At 39.5% G+C, this 18,566-nt stretch overlaps 1 protein-coding gene across 6 annotated transcripts in view; it reads right to left on the bottom strand.

Moving 5' to 3' along the window:
* Positions 1-18,566, bottom strand: part of VWA3B (von Willebrand factor A domain containing 3B) — a 113,104-nt gene that overhangs the window by 3,068 nt on the left and 91,470 nt on the right. For 4 of the 6 annotated variants that reach the window (XM_073352884.1, XM_073352910.1, XM_073352903.1 and 1 more), the window contains 4 exons: positions 10,250-10,370; positions 5,023-5,147; positions 3,547-3,684; positions 2,898-2,995 (listed from right to left, as the gene is read on the bottom strand). In XM_073352884.1, coding sequence (XP_073208985.1) covers positions 2,898-2,995; positions 3,547-3,684; positions 5,023-5,147; positions 10,250-10,370 — 482 coding nt within the window. Of the gene's footprint in view, positions 1-2,897; positions 3,056-3,546; positions 3,685-5,022; positions 5,148-10,249; positions 10,371-18,566 lie in introns of those variants that run through there. The other 2 variants (XM_073352920.1, XM_073352930.1) reach the window with 2 other exon arrangements.

The raw sequence follows: 18,566 nt of genomic DNA, 5'->3' as shown, positions 1-18,566 counted from the left end.
TTATTTAGGAGGGATGGACAGATGAGTAGCATGAAAGAAGAGGAAAGACAACAACAAATATTATTGCCAGCACATAATTTTCCCTTCTCTTCCCATCCTCATCTAAAAAGCAAAATTCAATACAGCAAAGCAAACAGGAGTGGTGAGTAGCAAAAATATGGAGGTGCTTAGGAATGGTTGTGGCTGGCTGGCTTGATGACTGAGACCAGCCAACTCAGAGTGAATGACTGAGTGGATGTGAAGGAGAGAAAGATGGAATTAATGATGTTTATGGGGAAAGACAAAACAGAATTCCATAAGAATCTTGAGTGGAATCCGTGATCTTCTTTATTTTATCCATGACAAACAACCAGCCTTAAGGGAGGCTGTCATAAATATAAAGGGAAGGGTAAACCCCTTTAAAATGCCTCCTGGCCAGAGGAAAACTCCTCTCACCTGTAAAGGGTTAAGAAGCTAAAGGTAACCTCGCTGGCACCTGACCAAAATGACCAATGAGGAGACAAGATACTTTCAAAAGCTGGGAGGAGGGAGAAAACAAAGGGTCTCTGTCTGTATATATGTTGCTTTTGTCGGGGATAGAACAGGAATGGAGTCTTAGAACTTTTAGTAAGTAATCTAGCTAGGTATGTGTTAGATTATGATTTCTTTAAATGGCTGAGAAAAGAATTGTGCTGAATAGAATAACTATTTCTGTCTGTGTATCTTTTTTGTAACTTAAGGTTTTGCCTAGAGGGATTCTCTATGTTTTGAATCTAATTACCCTGTAAGATATCTACCATCCTGATTTTACAGAGGGGATTTCTTTACTTCTATTTACTCCTATTTCTATTAAAAGTCTTCTTGTAAGAAAACTGAATGCTTTTTCATTGTTCTCAGATCCAAGGGTTTGGGTCTGTGGTCACCTATGCAAATTGGTGAGGCTTTTTATCCAACATTTCCCAGGAAAGGGAGGGGGGTGCAAGTGTTGGGAGGATTGTTCATTGTTCTTAAGATCCAAGGGTCTGGGTCTGTAGTCACCTAGGCAAATTGGTGAGGCTTTTTATCAAACCTTGTCCAGGAAGTGGGGGGCAAGGTTTTGGGAAGTATTTGGGGGGAAAGACGTTTCCAAACAGCTCTTCCCCAGTAACCAGTATTTGTTTGGTGGTGGTAGCAGCCAATCCAAGGACAAAAGGGTGGAATATTTTGTACCTTGGGGAAGTTTTGACCTAAGCTGGTAAAGATAAGCTTAGGAGGTTTTCATGCAGGTCCCCACATCTGTACCCTAGCGTTCAGAGTGGGGGAGGAACCTTGACACAGGCAGTGTGGCTTAGTAGTTAGGACACTGGACTGGAACTCAGAAGACCTAGATTCTATTCTTGGCTCTGTCATTGGCCAGCTGGATGACTTTTAGAAAGTCACTTCACCTTTCTGTGCCAGTTTCCCCATCTGTAAATGGGGATAATTATATTAACCTCTTCTGTAAAGTGCTTTGACATCTATGAATGAAAAATGCTATACAAGAGTTAAGTGTTATTGATTACTATAACCATTGACTGTGGCCAATGGGAGCTGCAGGGGCAGCGCCTGTGGGCGGAACAGCAGGAATATGTCGCTTCTTGTGGGGAGCCACCAAGGTGAGCACCGCTCAGATTCGGCACCACGAAATGCCGGTTTCTAGAGTTTTCCGGTTTATACAGTGCTGGAAAACACAGCTTTTACTGTACCATGTTCTTTATCAGCAACGTCACCGTGGCTTTGACCAGAGAGGAGATAAAGATGGAATCTTTGGGTTCCAGAACCCTATATAATATGAGGGATTGCTAAGTGAGTCTTTTCTTTGGGTGTTTCCCACTCCACCCTAAATAACTTCTTCAAAGGAGGAACGAAGGGGGATGACAAATTCTGTTCTGATTTTGGGTGGGAAGTATTAACGCTTTGATTTATCTGGTTTCTCCTCTTTCTCTGGCTGGATTTTGTTGGGGGTCACCACTTTCCCCCAAACATATCTGAAACCATAAAAAAGAATGAATCTCTCCTGCTTCATTGATCAGGTTTATTATATTCCATAGGGATTTCATGTTCCCTCTTCTTTGGAGAGGGGAGAGTAGGAGCCACTGCCTCAACGCTTAAAGCCCAGAACAGGGTTTCTACCACACAACACACAGCCTGCTAATGAACTCTGAAATCTATCACTTCTCAGGGATACTTCAAATGGGTTCATGGCTCAGGCTGTGTAAAGGCCAAACAGAAACCCAAATTTACCTAAAAGAAAAGGAGGACTTGTGGCACCTTAGAGACTAACCAATTTATCTGAGCATAAGCTTTCGTGAGCTACAGCTCACTTCATCGGATTTACCTGGAAACCAATATAAGTTCATGTTCTTTTCAAACCAGCAAACATCAGTCGAGGTCTACATAAGTTCACCCTCTCCAAGCCATTCCCCAGACTTAAGTCCAATAAGACACTGAGTACTCTAAATACATTTCATAATTTGAAGCACAAGTTTATATCACAAAACACATCTTAAAATAAAAATCAGCCCCATCACTAGCACTATCTCCAATCCATCTTCCAGCATTTCCTTACTTAGAACTTCCTGTTAAAAAGAACCAAACTAGCACCTCCCACCAGTCCTTCCAAGACTGATACAGTGCAGCTCCATGCCAGTGAACAAAAGCATGAAGTAGACAGTTAACAACTTTCACATCCAAACACTTAGTGGCTCAGACACACTTGGTGATGTGTGCAGGACCACCCGACCTGGATGAACCCTGATCTAGTTTTAAAAGCTACTTGTAATTGTACTAGATATGGAAAATCTAAAGCAATAGTGAATACAAAATATGCTTCTCTGTCCCCCTATATTTTAGAATGCATATAACCAAAAGTTTACATATATCAGCTCAAGCATACTCACAGCAGGCAATCCACCATATGGGCCATTCTTATATAACGGCAGGAACAGGCATACTTTGTTTGGCTGATTTTAATAAGCCCACTTCGTATACAGTGTTTCTGCAATAACACAATCAAATTCAGCTTAGATCAGTAACTTCTAAACCTCAGAAGCAGCAGCTAAGAATAAAGGAACACATAAAGAAAACAGACATTTTGGTGCAACCATAAGCAGCATCTGAAAAACCAAGATGACAATTTCCTAATGGTAAGTACAATTTCTTTATAATACACAATGAGAAAAAAGATAAAATTACCATAATAATCTCCAACAAACAAAGGTAACAAAACACACTAAAAATAGTTTTATTTTATCCCATCAAAAACAATCCTTATTCTCCACATTTGCAGTAAGGAGCCTGTGAAAGCCAATAAATAGATTATGGAGAATAGAGTAATGTTTGATTTAAGGATAAATTATTCTACACTCTTCATCAGTTTGTCCATTATGTTGGCCCATTACCTGGCTCTAAAATTAGATTTGATTTTGGTCAGCTGGGAGGGTGAATGGAACAATGTGCTCTTTAGGCAGGCCAGTTATTTCTGCCTCATCAAAAACAGAATTATAATAATGCTATGGCAAACTTCATATCCTTTCACAGGATACTTACTTTCCTATTGTTGTACTTCAAAACTGTGTAGAGTTTATCATCTGCTTCAACTCTTTTTGGTGTTGCTATGACAACAGCAGGCATATAATAATCATTTCCTGTGTGTCCCCCAGTTCTGGCGAATACATAGTCTCCTACCTGTGTACCAGAAAAGAGTTAGGTTGCAAGAGCTTCATAGCACACCAGTTTTAAATGATGGTTTTACTGTACAAAACAACATGCTAATCCATTCCAATGGCTTAAAATGGAACTCTAGAGGAAAATATAAAGGTACCAATCATGCCATGTGCTGACTACCCTCAATTCCCACTGGATTAGCACCTCACATCAGCATCCTATGGAAATGTCCTACAGAATTTCAGAGGGATCAAGTTAACAGGCTGCTAAAGAAATTATTCCAACCTTTTATTCCTTAGAATTTAATAGAGAATTATATTTTGTTTACATTTTTGAAACACCATATGGAATTCTATAACAGGGACATAATTTTAATTGAATTATATAAAATGATTTTTAAACCCTATAGAAAGATTATAATTTTCTAGGTTTCAGAGTAACAGCCGTGTTAGTCTGTATTCGCAAAAAGAAAAGGAGTACTTGTGGCACCTTAGAGACTAACCAATTTATTAGAGCATAAGCTTTCGTGAGCTGCATCTGAGGAAGTGAGCTGTAGCTCACGAAAGCTTATGCTCTAATAAATTGGTTAGTCTCTAAGGTGCCACAAGTACTCCTTTTCTTTTTATAATTTTCTATTAAATCTTACAGGACACTTCCAGAATTGGATTCTCCACACAGAAGACAGGGACATACTGTTAATATCAGCAGTATTTCCTTACATTATACAGGAAAGATTCAAGTCCCTGGTTTTAATTGTAACCAAGGCAAGGTAGACCATTGCTTTTTGTACCCATCATCCCTGTCTCTGCTAAAATAAGCCCGATTTGAAAGAAGAATTGTGATAATAGACAATTAGCTAGCTAACAAATACAGAAATGGAATATGATTTTTTTTTCATTATTGTTCTTTGGGGGTGGTAAAAGGTTTTTTTGTTGTTGTTGGATTAAGCACATACTATGAAAAATGAATGGCTAGAGCCTGCTGTATGTTATAGTGTGAGTAAAAGGTTCTGTTAGGTTCCAATGCTGTGAATGTAAATTAATTATGTGTATTGTTGAGAAACAGTAAGACCACTTATGCAGAGTGAACTGCCAAAAAATACTATTATAGAGGGAAAGAGCAAAGATTCTAAACTCTTATCACATATCATGTAATAACAAGTGACAACCACAAGAAATACTGGAAATAGCATAGAACCAAAGGAAATTTCACTATGAATGCAGAATCTTCTTTAACATTTACAAATTTATCCAAAATACAGAAATGACCAAACTATAACTTATCATCGTGCTCATATGTGAACGGCAGAACAAAGTTAGTGATGCACATATGCTGCCTTCAGAAGTAATAGTTTTTCACCTGCAGTGATGGACAAGGTATAGCACCCCCAACAGGTATAATGAACTTTATTGGTACAATCTGTGTCTCTCCATGGCTGAAGTCAACAAGAGCCTGGGATGAACTGATACTCTTTATCACAGTTCCTAAGATAAAAACATGAAAAATACAATATTAAAATTACATTTAGTATGTTTGCCAATATGCAAGAATGCTAAAAATCCTGTAGGCTGTAACATGTCCCCATATTTTCTGCAGTAGAATCTATAATATTTGCACTAGGCACTGACAGTGTACATTGTACCTTACAAGATACAACAAAAAGAAAGTCACTGCCCTCGAAGAATTTATAAAATAATTATGCAAAAAAGAAAAAAAAATCAGGAAAACGATCTGGAGGTCATGTAAGAAACACAATGCAACTATCAAAACCTGCTGACAGCCATTCAACACAAAAAGAAAAAGTGGAACCAGCTACAACAACTTCACAACCCACTGAACTTAAACTCCAGGATAAACCATGACACTCCAACATCATCAATATATCCAGAGTACCTTTTACCAGAGCTGAATTATCTCTACTCTCCAAGGAACTAAACTTCTGCCCCACCACAGAATCTGATACAATACTAACACATGGAGAACTTAAAGAATTCTTTCACTGACTCCACCACCCACAACCACCGCCTCCCCACCAAGTCATAAGAAAAAAGAATAATCTGACTGGACACCCCACAATAGACGAAATAACACACTTGACCATTACATTGATTGCTTTTGGGAAAAAAACGGACTCTGAAATCCACTACAGTCGCTCCACCACCAAGATGACAGCTATACAGTCCCTGAAATCCAACCACAAGATAGTGATCAAACCAGCAGACAGAGTGGTGTCACTGTAGTTCTCAGCTGTGATGACTACATCAACAAAACCAACCAACACCACTTACTATAAATAACTCAAAGAAGATCCCACACCTCAATTCACCTCGGAATTAAGGATATCATCAAATCTTTGCCCAAATAACTCCAAAAGAAACTCTACAACCTCATCCCCCACAACTCCTCTTCCCGCCACTTCAGGACCTTCTACATCCTTCCCAAAACATACAAACAAGTGAACCCGGGCAGACCCATCATATCAGGCCATAGCACTCTTATTGAAGGAATATCAGGACTCATAGAAACCATCCTCAAATGACTCACCCACAAAGTGCCAGCTTCCTCCAGGACACAACAACTTCCTCCAGAAACTCTGTAACATTAACCACCTCCCTCAGAACACCACCCTTGCCACCTTAGATGTCACCTCCCTATACACCAACATCCTTCACAATGATGGCACTGATGCCTGCCTCAAATATTTACAAGATAATGGACAACACTCAGATATCCATCCCAAACACACACATCCATCCCAAACTCATCTATTTCATCCTCCTCCGCCATAGCAATTTTACTTTCAGCAACAAACACTTTGTCCAAACCATTGGTACAGCCATGGGTATTAGGATAGTTCCCCAACATTCCAACATCTTCACAGGACACCTTGATGAAGAGTTTCTGGACAAATGCACCACTAAAGCAATGATCTATCTGATACACATCTATGATATTTTCATCTTCTGGACAGACGACCTAAACTTCCTCATAGATTTCCATCACAACTTCAACAACCACCACCCACCCATCAATCTCTCTCTAGAACACTCCCGTACCAGCATCAACTTCATGGACACCATGATCACCTTCAACAACAGAACCCTACAGACTACTATATACAAGAAACCCATGGATCGTCATACGTACCTTCACAGGTCCAATAACCACCCCAAATACACCAAAAGATCTGTTATCTACAGTCAGGCCCTCAAATATCACAGAATATGCGCCAAGGAAAACGTCTTGGATACACACTTAACACACTTAAAACCACCTTCAGCAAACAAGGACACTCCACCAGCTGCAATAAAAAAAAAACAACCTCTAACCACATACTCCTTGTTGACACTTACCACCCCACACTGGAATCCGTACAGGATATCATGCAACAGTTACAACCCGTACTCAATGAGGACCACATCCTTAAAGAAATCTTTCACAAACCCCCTCTTCTGGACTTCAAACAAACCCCCAATCTCACAAAACTCATCATCAGAAGAAAGCTCCCTACAGACTGGTGTTTGGAGGACAAGGGTCAGAGGCAGAAATAGAGAAGACAACATACACTGGGTGACCCACAGAAAGGAAAAGCTTAGAAGATGCATTTAAAAAACAACAACAACATTACTACTATTTTAAAACAATGCAAGTACAGAATAACTACTAAGAAAAGAAAGATTCTAAACTTAGTAGAAGCCATAAGAACCCTTTTACTTTGGACTCTGATTCAGCAAAATACTAAACTATAAGCCTAACATCAACGCCGTGAGAAGCACAAATGATTTCAATGGGACTACTCACATGCTTAAAGTTAGGTGCATGCTTAAATACCTTGCTGAATCGGAGCCTTGATGAATGTGCAAATAGTTCATTCCCATTACAAATAAAGTTTGCTTTTTTGTGTGGCTGGTTCAGAGATACTAAAATTATTATTAATTTTACTGAAAAGGTAAATATAATTATTTTTAGAGAAGCAGAATTGCCTAGTGATTAGAACAGGTGACTGGAAGTTAGAACTAAGTTCTACTCATAAAGGTGCTGACTTCCCATGTGACCTTGACAGCAACACTTAGGAAATAAACACAGAAAGGCTCATTTATAAAATGGTGATTATAATACCCACTTTGAGATCCTATAACTATTATAAATTATCTGCATGTGGGTAAAATGATGCAACAGTCTTCTCACTGGGTATAGTGTCTGTCATTTGGGGTCTGGCACATGATGCAAGAGACACTCATGCATTTATTATTTCATTTAATGAAAGGGTCAAATATTCAAAAGAGTGTGCAATGAGCAGCTAGGCAGGCAGTTACCCAAATTCTGTGCACAACAGCTGTGTGGTTCAAGCTATGGCAGGATTTTCTAAAAACACTTTTGCAAACACATCCATTGTAGTCATCACTGAAAATCTGGTCCAATATGTGAAAAGTAGCATACCAAATTCTAAAGAGATTCAGTACACTGTTATTACTGTACCATTATTACTGTACCAACTGCAATATCTATCTTACCTTTTGAATTATAGCATTCTGAGAAAAAAAGTAAATGAATATCTCAGTAAATTTATACTGTATAGTCTTATCCATGTTAGGGTAGGAAAAAATTCTCTCCCCCTTTTAGGCCATTATCTTTCACTCATTTGATGTTTTACTGAATTAGCATTTGGGTATAGGATAGAGAAACTTTCAACTATGTGACTAGACAAAGAATACACGGCAGCATCAGACCATTCTCAACACTGACTAACGTTACAAAGCTAGATAAATCGCAAAATGATTTTCTGATCCAACTGTAAAATTAAAGAATTCAGCCTGTGATTGTTAAATTGAAAACTTATCAGGCAATCAAAGTACAGAAAAAATAAGCCAAGCTAACAGACGCAATGAATTTTTCTCCATATTTTATCTGTACATGAAACAGTCCTAACAATAAGTGTCTTTGTGGGAATATCCTTAATTTGTTTTAGTTTTAATTGATTCAGTGTTCATGAATGTGAGGAACTAACAGCACTGGCTGACAAGCTAGATGTAGTGTAAAGAGGCACAGAGCAAGCGTCCCCAAAAGGTTTTGCCAATGCACTTCGATCCTCAACACCCCAGCTGTTCAGTTCTTGTGCCTCTCCTGAGAGCAGACTGCCAATGATGTCAAATTATCTGTGAGATGTTCTCTGATGTCAGAAACACCTTCAGCCCCCAACTAAAACCTCTCCAGCGCATCATCAAAGATCTACATCCTATCCTGAAAGATGATCCCTCACTCTCACAGATCTTGAGAGGAAGACCAGTCCTCACTTTCAGACAGCCCCATAACCTGGAGCAAATACTCACCAGCAACCACACACCAAAAATGCTAACCCAGGAACCTATCCTTGCAACAAAGCCCGATGCCAACTCTGTCCACACATCTATTCAAGTGACACCATCATAGGACCTAATCACATCAGCCACACCATCAGGGATTCGTTCACCTGCAAATCTACCAATGTGATATATGCCATCATGTGCCAGCAATGCCCCTCTGCCATGTACATTGACCAAACCGGCCAGTCTCTACGCAAAAGAATAAATGGACACAAATCTGACATCAGGAATCATAACATTCAAAAACCAGTAGGAGAATACTTCAACCTCTCTGGTCACTTAAAGGTGGCAATTTTGCAACAGAAAAGCTTCAAAAACAGACTCCAACAAGAAACTGCTGAACTGGAATTAATTTGCAAACTAGATACCATTAACTTGGGCTTAAATAGAGACTGGGAGTGGCTGGGTCATAACACAAATTGAATTTATTTCCCCATATTAAGTATCCTCACACCTTCTTGTCAACTGTCTGAAATGGACCATCTTGATTATCACTACAAAAGTTTTTTTTCTTCCTGCTGATAATAGCTCATCTTAATTAATTAGCCTCAGAGTTGGTATGGCAACTTCCACCTTTTCATGTTCTCTATATGTATATATATATCTTCTTACTATATGTTCTGTTCTATGCATCTGATGAAGTGGGCTGTAGCCCACAAAAGCTTATGCTCAAATATATGTGTTAGTCTCTACGGTGCCACAAGTACTCCTGTTCTTTTTGTCCTAGAATACTTTGTTAATCATACAAAAAAGGCATGTGGATTAGTTGGATTTTTTTCCCCTATACCATATAATTGGACACAAATTCATACTACAAATATTCTGACTTTGAACTCAACAAAACAACAGAAACATCTAGTGAATATGCTGAATATAGCGAATGGCTCAGCCTTTGCTAAATCCTAAATAGAAATAAGCCAACCTAGAAAGAAAAAGGAATAGATTGACACTGTCTTCCAATTAAAAAAATACACCATTTTATTCCAAAACATTTCCCACCACTTTCTTCTTAAATAAACAGACCTATCAGTAGGATGCCTGCAGAGTTTTCTGTACCTTACTAGAAGCATTATGGTGAGAAAAGATGAAAAATCCAACAATATATACAGTAAAACAAATTAAAACTAAACCAGGTGAAAAAGATTAGGTAAATTTTACTCTTTATTCAGTAATCTTTCTAAAGATTTAAAAAAACATTTGAAATACACACAAAAACAATTTACCTGGAAAATAAAACCCTGTGATGTCAGATCTTGCAATCACCTTTTGGCCTTTGAGAGTCTCAAATACTTTTCCTTTCTGTCTTTTCTTAGACTGTGCCTTTACATTCTCTTCTGTAAGTTTCTGTAATTGGGAAGATAATAATAACCCAATCAGCATAGGTCTATTGTTTTGAATGAATTAAGCATTCATGTAATTTCATGCTATGGAATAGATGTACAGTATTAATACTGTTGCTAATCAACAATAAACTGGATGATTGTAACTACTGGGAGGCTTCAGTGAATATGGTGAACTATATGATAGACAGAGCTGGCAACAATGCCCATCATTAAGCCTAACTAGCACTTTGTATTGTAAGATTCTGTTTTCGGCTGCTCACAGTACTGTTTATCTTTAATTATCCAGCTGAAACTTTCCATGCTGCTTGTCTGCCTCCAGATGAAGTATTTTGGAAAATCTCAACAAAAAACAGTTCATTTATTTCCAAGAATAAAGTTAGGGAAAAATGACGGTTACTCCCCTGTAACTGAGGTTCTTTGAGATGGGCCTTTTACCTGGGGTTTTTAGAACCCAAAACAGTGGTAATTTAGCTGTTTTATTTTAGGAGGTGTTAGGAACAAATTAATGGGAATACAGCAATTTTTGTTTGATAAATGATTAATACAAATAAGCGTGCTTTTATTTAAAACTATAATTTATTAGATATTAAGTATGTATAGGTTTAAGATATTTTAGATATAGTTACTTAGTTTAAGATGATTTTGAGTAATTGCTAGCTGGATTTTTAGGGGCTTTTGTTTGTTTAGCCAATGGGGAGTTTAGATGATAGGTGTTTTTTTAAGAAAAGGTTTTGTGGACTGCTTTGAGATATTTATTTTTATTTAATTTTTATAGTTAATTTTAATAAAATATATAATTTATAGTGATTTAGTGGGTCAATATAATAATTTTATTGGGTTATTTTTATAAATTATTATTTTAAAATATTTTCAGTATTTTTAGTTATAATACATTCGGGATGTTTAAAATTAAGATTTTTTATATATATTTTTTATTTTAATAAACTGCAAATATGCAGCTATTTGACCTTGTTTTAAAAAGGCTGAAGTTTATTTCTAGCTATGTGATGTTTGGTTTTTATCTAGCAATGGCTGCACATACAAAATGACTGGCTTCAGTACTGTCAAGTTCTGGGGTAGATGCAGAAATGTCAAATTCAGGGGCAACGCTCCCCTTCTTGCAGACTGTATATTTTTAATATTAAGATCTGCAGACACACATACAGAACAAGTTCAGTGGATTACTTGCCAGCCATCCCAAGGCTGTGCTCTGGGTTAACAGACCAACCAATTTTCTTGCCACTCTACCCAGCTCAGGGGTGAAGGGCCTAACCTCTACCCATTCTTCTCCTCCTTGGTTACCTTCTTGGGGATCACTCTTACCGTGGGGGCTATGGGCACCTGCAGCTCTTCTAGTGTTTCAAGCAAGGGACCATACGGGGACTGCCCAGAAGAGTCCAAGGGAAAAGGAAGCTCACAGGTACCATCCTTCTCATCCTCATAATGAGGAGGATACAAGCAGAGATCCACCTCTGACTCACCCCTCCTTCTTAGGCGATGACTCCCACGAATCACAATCACTATTCCTTTCTGTTCTCTCAACATGGCTCTGAGAGCACAACTTTGTCTCTTACTTTCCCCATGATCTGCCTGGGTCTTATCCTGGGAATCCTTTAGTAAGGCTCAAACAGCAGATTCACTCCCAATTTTTTGTTGTTTTAATCCAGATGCTTTCTGCTCCAGCCTGTTACCCTCTCGCTCACTGCTTCTGCAGTGCCACTATCTGAGCTGCCCTCAGGCTGGATATTTCTTTGTCTTTCTTAATTTTATTTTTTTAACTTTTTATTTCTGCCTTTAATTGCTTTATCACTTCCATCTGCTTACAGAACCGCAAGAACACTCCAGGACTGGTAGAGCTCCCAGGCTTCCAAAAAAAACATTATCATGCTCCTGCATGAAATCTGCCAAGCTGTTATCCAAATCCATTTCCAGCTTTTATTTCTTTCCAGATGTTCCCTGTCTTTCTGACATATCCTTTTACACAACCAGACATTTCAGCCTGAACCCTAAATCAATAACAGAATGTGACCATAAATCAACTCACAGGCTGCGACCCTGTTCCACTGCCCCCCACCCCCGTTGTAAAACAAACAAACCAACCACTTGTATTAATCATTCCCTTCCTCTACCACTCCTGGCAATGGCTCACCAAATCTGTACCCGGGGTTTTCAGAACCCAAAACAGTGGTAACTTAACTGTTTTACTTTAGGCAGTGTTAGGAATAAATTAAAGGGAACACAGAAATTTCTGTCTGATAAATTTCTGTCTGATAAATGCAGCTGCAATTGAATTCAATGGGAGCTGTGCTTTGAATATATAAACATCTATAAAATGCAAAGTACTCTGAAAAATTAAAGACCTTTGGCATCTCAAATTTGGCTCCCAAAATTAGTGGACACTTAAAAATTTTGTTCTCAATCAATTTGTGCCTCAATTCCCTATTTGTAAAATGAGGCTAATACCATCATCTTATGTCACAGGGATTGTGAATATGCTTGTGAAGCACTAATAGGCTATGATGAGCAGCACCATAAAAAGCTCATAGGGAATGAAATTATTCTGGATGCAGTGCAGGGTTTGAATGGTGTACTGTAAATAAGGTCTCGGGCCCTACACTGAATGAGGAGGATAAAAAGAATTATTGATCAAACTCTCGCTAAGATGGCATTTCCTGAATTCTGAGTTCTCAATTTTACAATATTAATCTTCTTTTGAGATTAGGGTTTTTATGCAATTATAGATCATTTTGTGAGGTTTAGGAGTCACCCCCTTTAAGGCAGCTGTTTCCTGGAGAGAAGATGGGGAGTTAGTTTCTCAGTTTCCTCACACCAAGGTCTCTCTCCCCCAAGACAGACAGATTTGGGGGAAAGATGTTATGAGGAATGGTATCTATGAAAAAACATGGGGATCTCTGGTCCTTGTTCTTCAGGACTTTGGGAGTGTCAATGCTTGATCCAGTCACCCCAAAACCTCACCATCTGCCTGGAGCAGTTCTCCCTTTCCCGCAGGCTCAGCAATCGGTCTGTTTGCTCCTGCATATCCCCACTACTGCCATGAGGGATCACTAGTGTTCTTCTATCTGCTAGCATTCAAATCAAACATTCAGTTTTTTGTCTCCTGAAGAAGTTATGAAAACAATATTCACAGGCAACAGAAAAAAAAACAGTTCTCTCGGATACTGGAAATCATGTAATCCAAATCAATTATTTTACAGGTAAATTTTAATAATTGGCAATAAAAATTCATCTACATTTACTACACTAGGGAAGTCTCTCTTGAATTGCACTGTATACTTCTCTCCATACTTCTAAAGCTAATGCATCTGAACACTAATCATGAGGAAGTGAGAGATTATAAAATATAAATCAAAATCTCTCCTGCCTAATAATTCTTAAAGCACTTATTCATCAGCACATCTGGCAAATAATAATATGCAAGTTCCCTTTTCCAAAGTCACAAAAATATACTGTTTGAAATCAGCATGCTTCTATGTAGGTTCCCACAGATTTACACTGTTTTTATACACTGTATTTATGCACAGAAATATAATCCACACATTCCTACAAAATACTGCTGAGAAGGGAGACCATTAGCTTCCTCCTTCATCGCATGACCTGATTAGTTTCCGCCCCTCCCCTTATAGCAGTACATTTGGCATTAATGCCAACAGTGCCCTGGAAAACAGTGGTGGTGCAGAAGACAGGCATGATTTTTTGTTGAATTGCTCACTGAGGGTTTTCCTGTAATTGTTATTAACACTTCCCCACTCAATTCTTTCCTGTAAAGTAATGCTGAAAAAAAACCAAACAGGCACACTTTTCATTAAAAGCCTGCTTTCTAATTTTACCCTGTTACTAGAGAGCAGTCAGAAACACAATACAAAATGAGCTTTATAAACATTTTTATTTTTCAGATATAGTCTATCACAAAAGAACTTACCTTAATTGTCTGCCTGCAAAATACGATAACAAAGGCTAGTTTAGAAGACAGAGGAGAGGGGTTATCACTCCCAATTTTTCACACTTTCTATCTGGTCACCTTACTTACAACACTCCTGCTAATACATCCCAGAATGATGTTCACTTTTTTTTTTTTTTTCACCAGTAGTACATTGTTGATTATTTAAAGTTGTGATCCACTATAATCCCTGGATCATTTTCTGTAGTACTCCTTCCTAAGAGGTCACTTCTCATTTTGTATTTGTGCAATTGATTATTCCTTCCTAAGTATAATACTTGGATTTGTCCTTATTGAATTTCATCCTATTTATTTTACACTGTTTCTCAAGATCATTTTGAGTTCTAATCCAGTCCTCTAAAGCGCTTCCAACACCTCCCAGACTTTATAAGTGTACCCCCTATGCCATTATCCAAATCATTTATGAAGACATTGAACAGAACTGGACCCAGGACAGATCCCTGCGGGCAGGGCCGTTCTTAGGATTTATGGGGCCCTATGCAGCATTATTAAACTGGTGCCCCTATGCCTGATGGCTGCCTGGGCTCGCAGGTGTATTTTAGATAAAGGTGGTCTTTTGAAGGATTTATTTAAAAAACTATATGTCTGAAGATCCAAGCATTTAAGGCTAAAGATGAATACTCATACTGTGCATCTAAAAATCTATGCATGGACTTTTTAGAGATGTGATTTTATAATCTTCAGCAACACACTAATGAAATATTTTTAAAGCAAATTTTAAACTAAGGACCTGTTGACTAACATGTTCTGAGTAAATATTACAGTAATGCACAACTATTTTCGTCAGAAAATTCAGGAACTGTCAGTATATACCTGGGAGTTGGTAAAAGCCTGTTAAATGGTTTCATTACCACTTGAATGGCTCTTTACCAGTTTCAGTGTTGTGCTAATAGGTCTGGCAGGCTGGAAGGCTTTTTCACTTTTAAATACTAAGTTTCAGAGTAACAGCCGTGTTAGTCTGTATTCGCAAAAAGAAAAGGAGTACTTGTGGCACCTTAGAGACTAACCAATTTATTTGAGCATGAGCTTTCTTGAGCTACAGCTTCACACCTTCTTGTCAACTCTCTGAAATGGACCATCTTGATTATCACTACAAAAGTTTTTTTTCTTCCTGCTGATAATAGCTCATCTTAATTAATTAGCCTCAGAGTTAGTATGGCAACTTCCACCTTTTCATGTTCTCTATATGTATATATATCTTCTTACTATATGTTCTGTTCTATGCATCCGATGAAGTGAGCTGTAGCTCACGAAAGCTCATGCTCAAATAAATTGGTTAGTCTCTAAGGTGCCACAAGTCCTCCTTTTCTTTTTAAAAACTAGATCCCCTCTGGAGGAAGACTCACCAGGCTGCGGCAGCCAGCTGTGGTGGGAGCCTGCAGGAAGGGTCAGAACAGGGAGAGGAAGAGGCGGGAGGGTGGACACTAAGACCCACGGGTGCCCCAAATTTTCAGGTTACCTACGCAGCCGCCTATGCTGCATATGCCTAAGTACAGCCCTGCCTGTAGGACCCCACTTGATATGCCCTGTATCATCTAAGCTATATTTCCCTACTTTGTTTATAAGAAGATCATGTGAGATAGTATCAAAAGCCAAGATATATCACATCTACTGCTTTCCCCCATCCACAAGGCTTGTTACCTTGTTATTACAGAGCAATATTTGGTTGGTTTGACATGATTTGTTCTTGACAAATCCATGTTACTTATCACCTTATTATCATCTAGGTGCTTACAAATCGATTGTTTGATTATTTGCTCCGCTATCTTTCCAGATACTGAAATTAAGACGACGGACTATAATTCCCTGGGTTGTCCTTATTCCCCTTTTTACAGTTCGGTACTATATCTGCCTTTTTCCTCTAGGATCTCACCTGTCCTCAAAGAGCTCTCAGAGAGGTGATTGTCAATGGCTCAGTGATCTCTTCAGCTAGTTCCTTAAGTATTCTAGGATGTATTTCGTCAGATCCTGCCAACTTGAAGACATCTAACTCATCTAAGTAATTCTTAACTTGTTCTTTCCCTATTTCAGCCTCAGATCCTACCCCATTTACACTGATGTTCACTATGTTAGTCATCCAATCACTGCTAATGTTTTTGGTGAAAAATTAAATAAGGCATTTAATACTTTGGCCACTGTTGCAATTTCTGTTAGTGTCTTTAGCTCCCCATTGAGTAATGAGCCTACCCTGTCCTTGGTCTTCCTCTTGCTTCTAAGGTATTTGCAAAATGTTTTCTTATTACCCTTTATATCTCTTGTTAGTTTGATCCTGTTTTGTGCCTTGGCTTTTCTAATTTTGTCTCTACAATGCTTGTGTTGTTTTTTCATATTCATTCTTGCCTGCATAACATTAGATGAGATCAAGATTTTTACCACTAAGTAAAATATGTTTGCTGTATTGATGAGCTAGCACCTGTGCTAACACTTTGTTTTCCATAAAAAGAAAAGGAATACTTGTGGCACCCTAGAGACTAACCAATTTATTTGAGCATAAGCTTTTGTGAGCTACAGCTCCCTTCATCGGATGCATTCCGATCAAGTGAGCTGTAGCTCACGAAAGCTTATGCTCAAATAAATTGGTTAGTCTCTAAGGTGCCCACAAGTCCTCCTTTTCTTTTTGCAGATACAGACTAACACGGCTGCTACTCTGAAACCTTTGTTTTCCATGTGTCATGTGTTAGTGCCACCTTCTAGATACTCACCAACATGCTGGACCCATGTGCTTTACACTTCTTGAGTTTGAGGAGACTAACAGGGCACTGTCTCTCGGTTTCCAGGCACACACTGAGGGTGCATATTCTCTGTCTAGCAGCCCCTTGCGAGAGCTGAGACCCTGCTGTCCAACTGCCTGGGCCCTGAGACTTGTGTTGGCTCCTCCAAGCTCCCCAGTAGCTTAAATACAACCTTTTCCCAGAGCTTCAACCTAGTGGGCTCTCTGCTTCACAGTTTCCCTCTCCAGGGACATGCAATAGTTGAAGTACATAATAGACTTTGCAGAAAGTTCCAAAAACCAATCAGTCTTTACTTTAGACATCACTAGAAATAAACAGATCTAGACAAAATGATAAAACACATTGTAGAAGGTCATGTCCATCCCTCCCCATCAGGGCCGGAGGGAGGCTGTGCCCCCTTGCTGTTGCGTCTCTGCAAAGACTGGCTAAAAGGAGAATTAACAGCCTCAGAGGCCCTAACCCTCTAGGCAGGGCCTAACACCAACCAGTCTAGGGGCTCAGGCCCTCAGGGAGGCGGAGCACCAAAAAATCTTTCGCCTGATGTCCTAACTCAGGCAGACAGCCGACAACGCAGGCCTCTTGGCCTAAGGTGAGGAGTCTGCCACCCCAGTGGTGCAGTTGGCAGCAGGGAGTAGGGAGAACCAGGTGCACCCTACTCCATTGGGTCTCAGCCCAAGGCCCTAACAGTGGCAGAGGGCTCCATCACTGGGTTGGCAGGGATCCCACCGCAACACATCGACCAGTATTCTGGCCACAGCACTGGGCTAGTTCCTATGATCCCCTCATTGGATACCTTCATTTCGTGGGTGTCCTGTGTCTCCCCGGGGTACCCAGTTAGCAGCAGTCCCAGCAGCTCTTTGGTGTCCTTGGCAGCTCTGGCAGTCCCTTCAGGTCCTCAGTGCTGCAGAGGTCTCCCGCGGGTAGGAGGCATCTATCTCCTTCACCAGCTCCAGCCAAATTGAGCCGCAGGAGTTGCCTGTTATACTTCCTGTCCTGCCCCTCTGCTTCCAATGGGGCAGTGTGGCTGGCCAGGCTCCCTGCACTGGGAGGGGTGTTAGTTCCTCCCTGTCAGGCCTGGAGGGAGGCCACGCCCCCTCACTAAATACCTATATGCCATTCTCTGTCTGCTTTTTCACCACTCAAGTCTTCTTCAGGATTTGGGTCAGTGTCCTTTCAAGATTCCAAGTCTCCTCTTCTGCACCCCTCTCCTCATGGCTTCTCCTCTGGAACATGGAGTCTGCTCTTTATCTCCTCCAGAAAGTATGTCTCTTTGTTCCTCTCTCCTGCTCCCAAGTTTCCTTTGCCTCTCTGAGTCCCTCTAAGTTTTTAAATGCTAGTTTTTATATGGTTTCTTCCTCCTGCTTCTGGAAAAATTCCATTCTCTCAAACCTCAGCACCTTCCCGCTCCCACCCACCCACACACAGAGAAGTTGGGAAAAACTTTTTTTTAATCTAGGATGCAGTTACTTGTGTGTTTTAAATTTAT

The sequence above is a fragment of the Lepidochelys kempii genome, chromosome 1 (genome assembly GCF_965140265.1).
Source record: "Lepidochelys kempii isolate rLepKem1 chromosome 1, rLepKem1.hap2, whole genome shotgun sequence".
In the NCBI taxonomy this organism is placed as follows: Eukaryota; Metazoa; Chordata; order Testudines; family Cheloniidae; genus Lepidochelys; species Lepidochelys kempii.
Note: the sequence above shows the minus strand (reverse complement) of the source record. Positions and strands in the feature narration are given on the sequence as shown.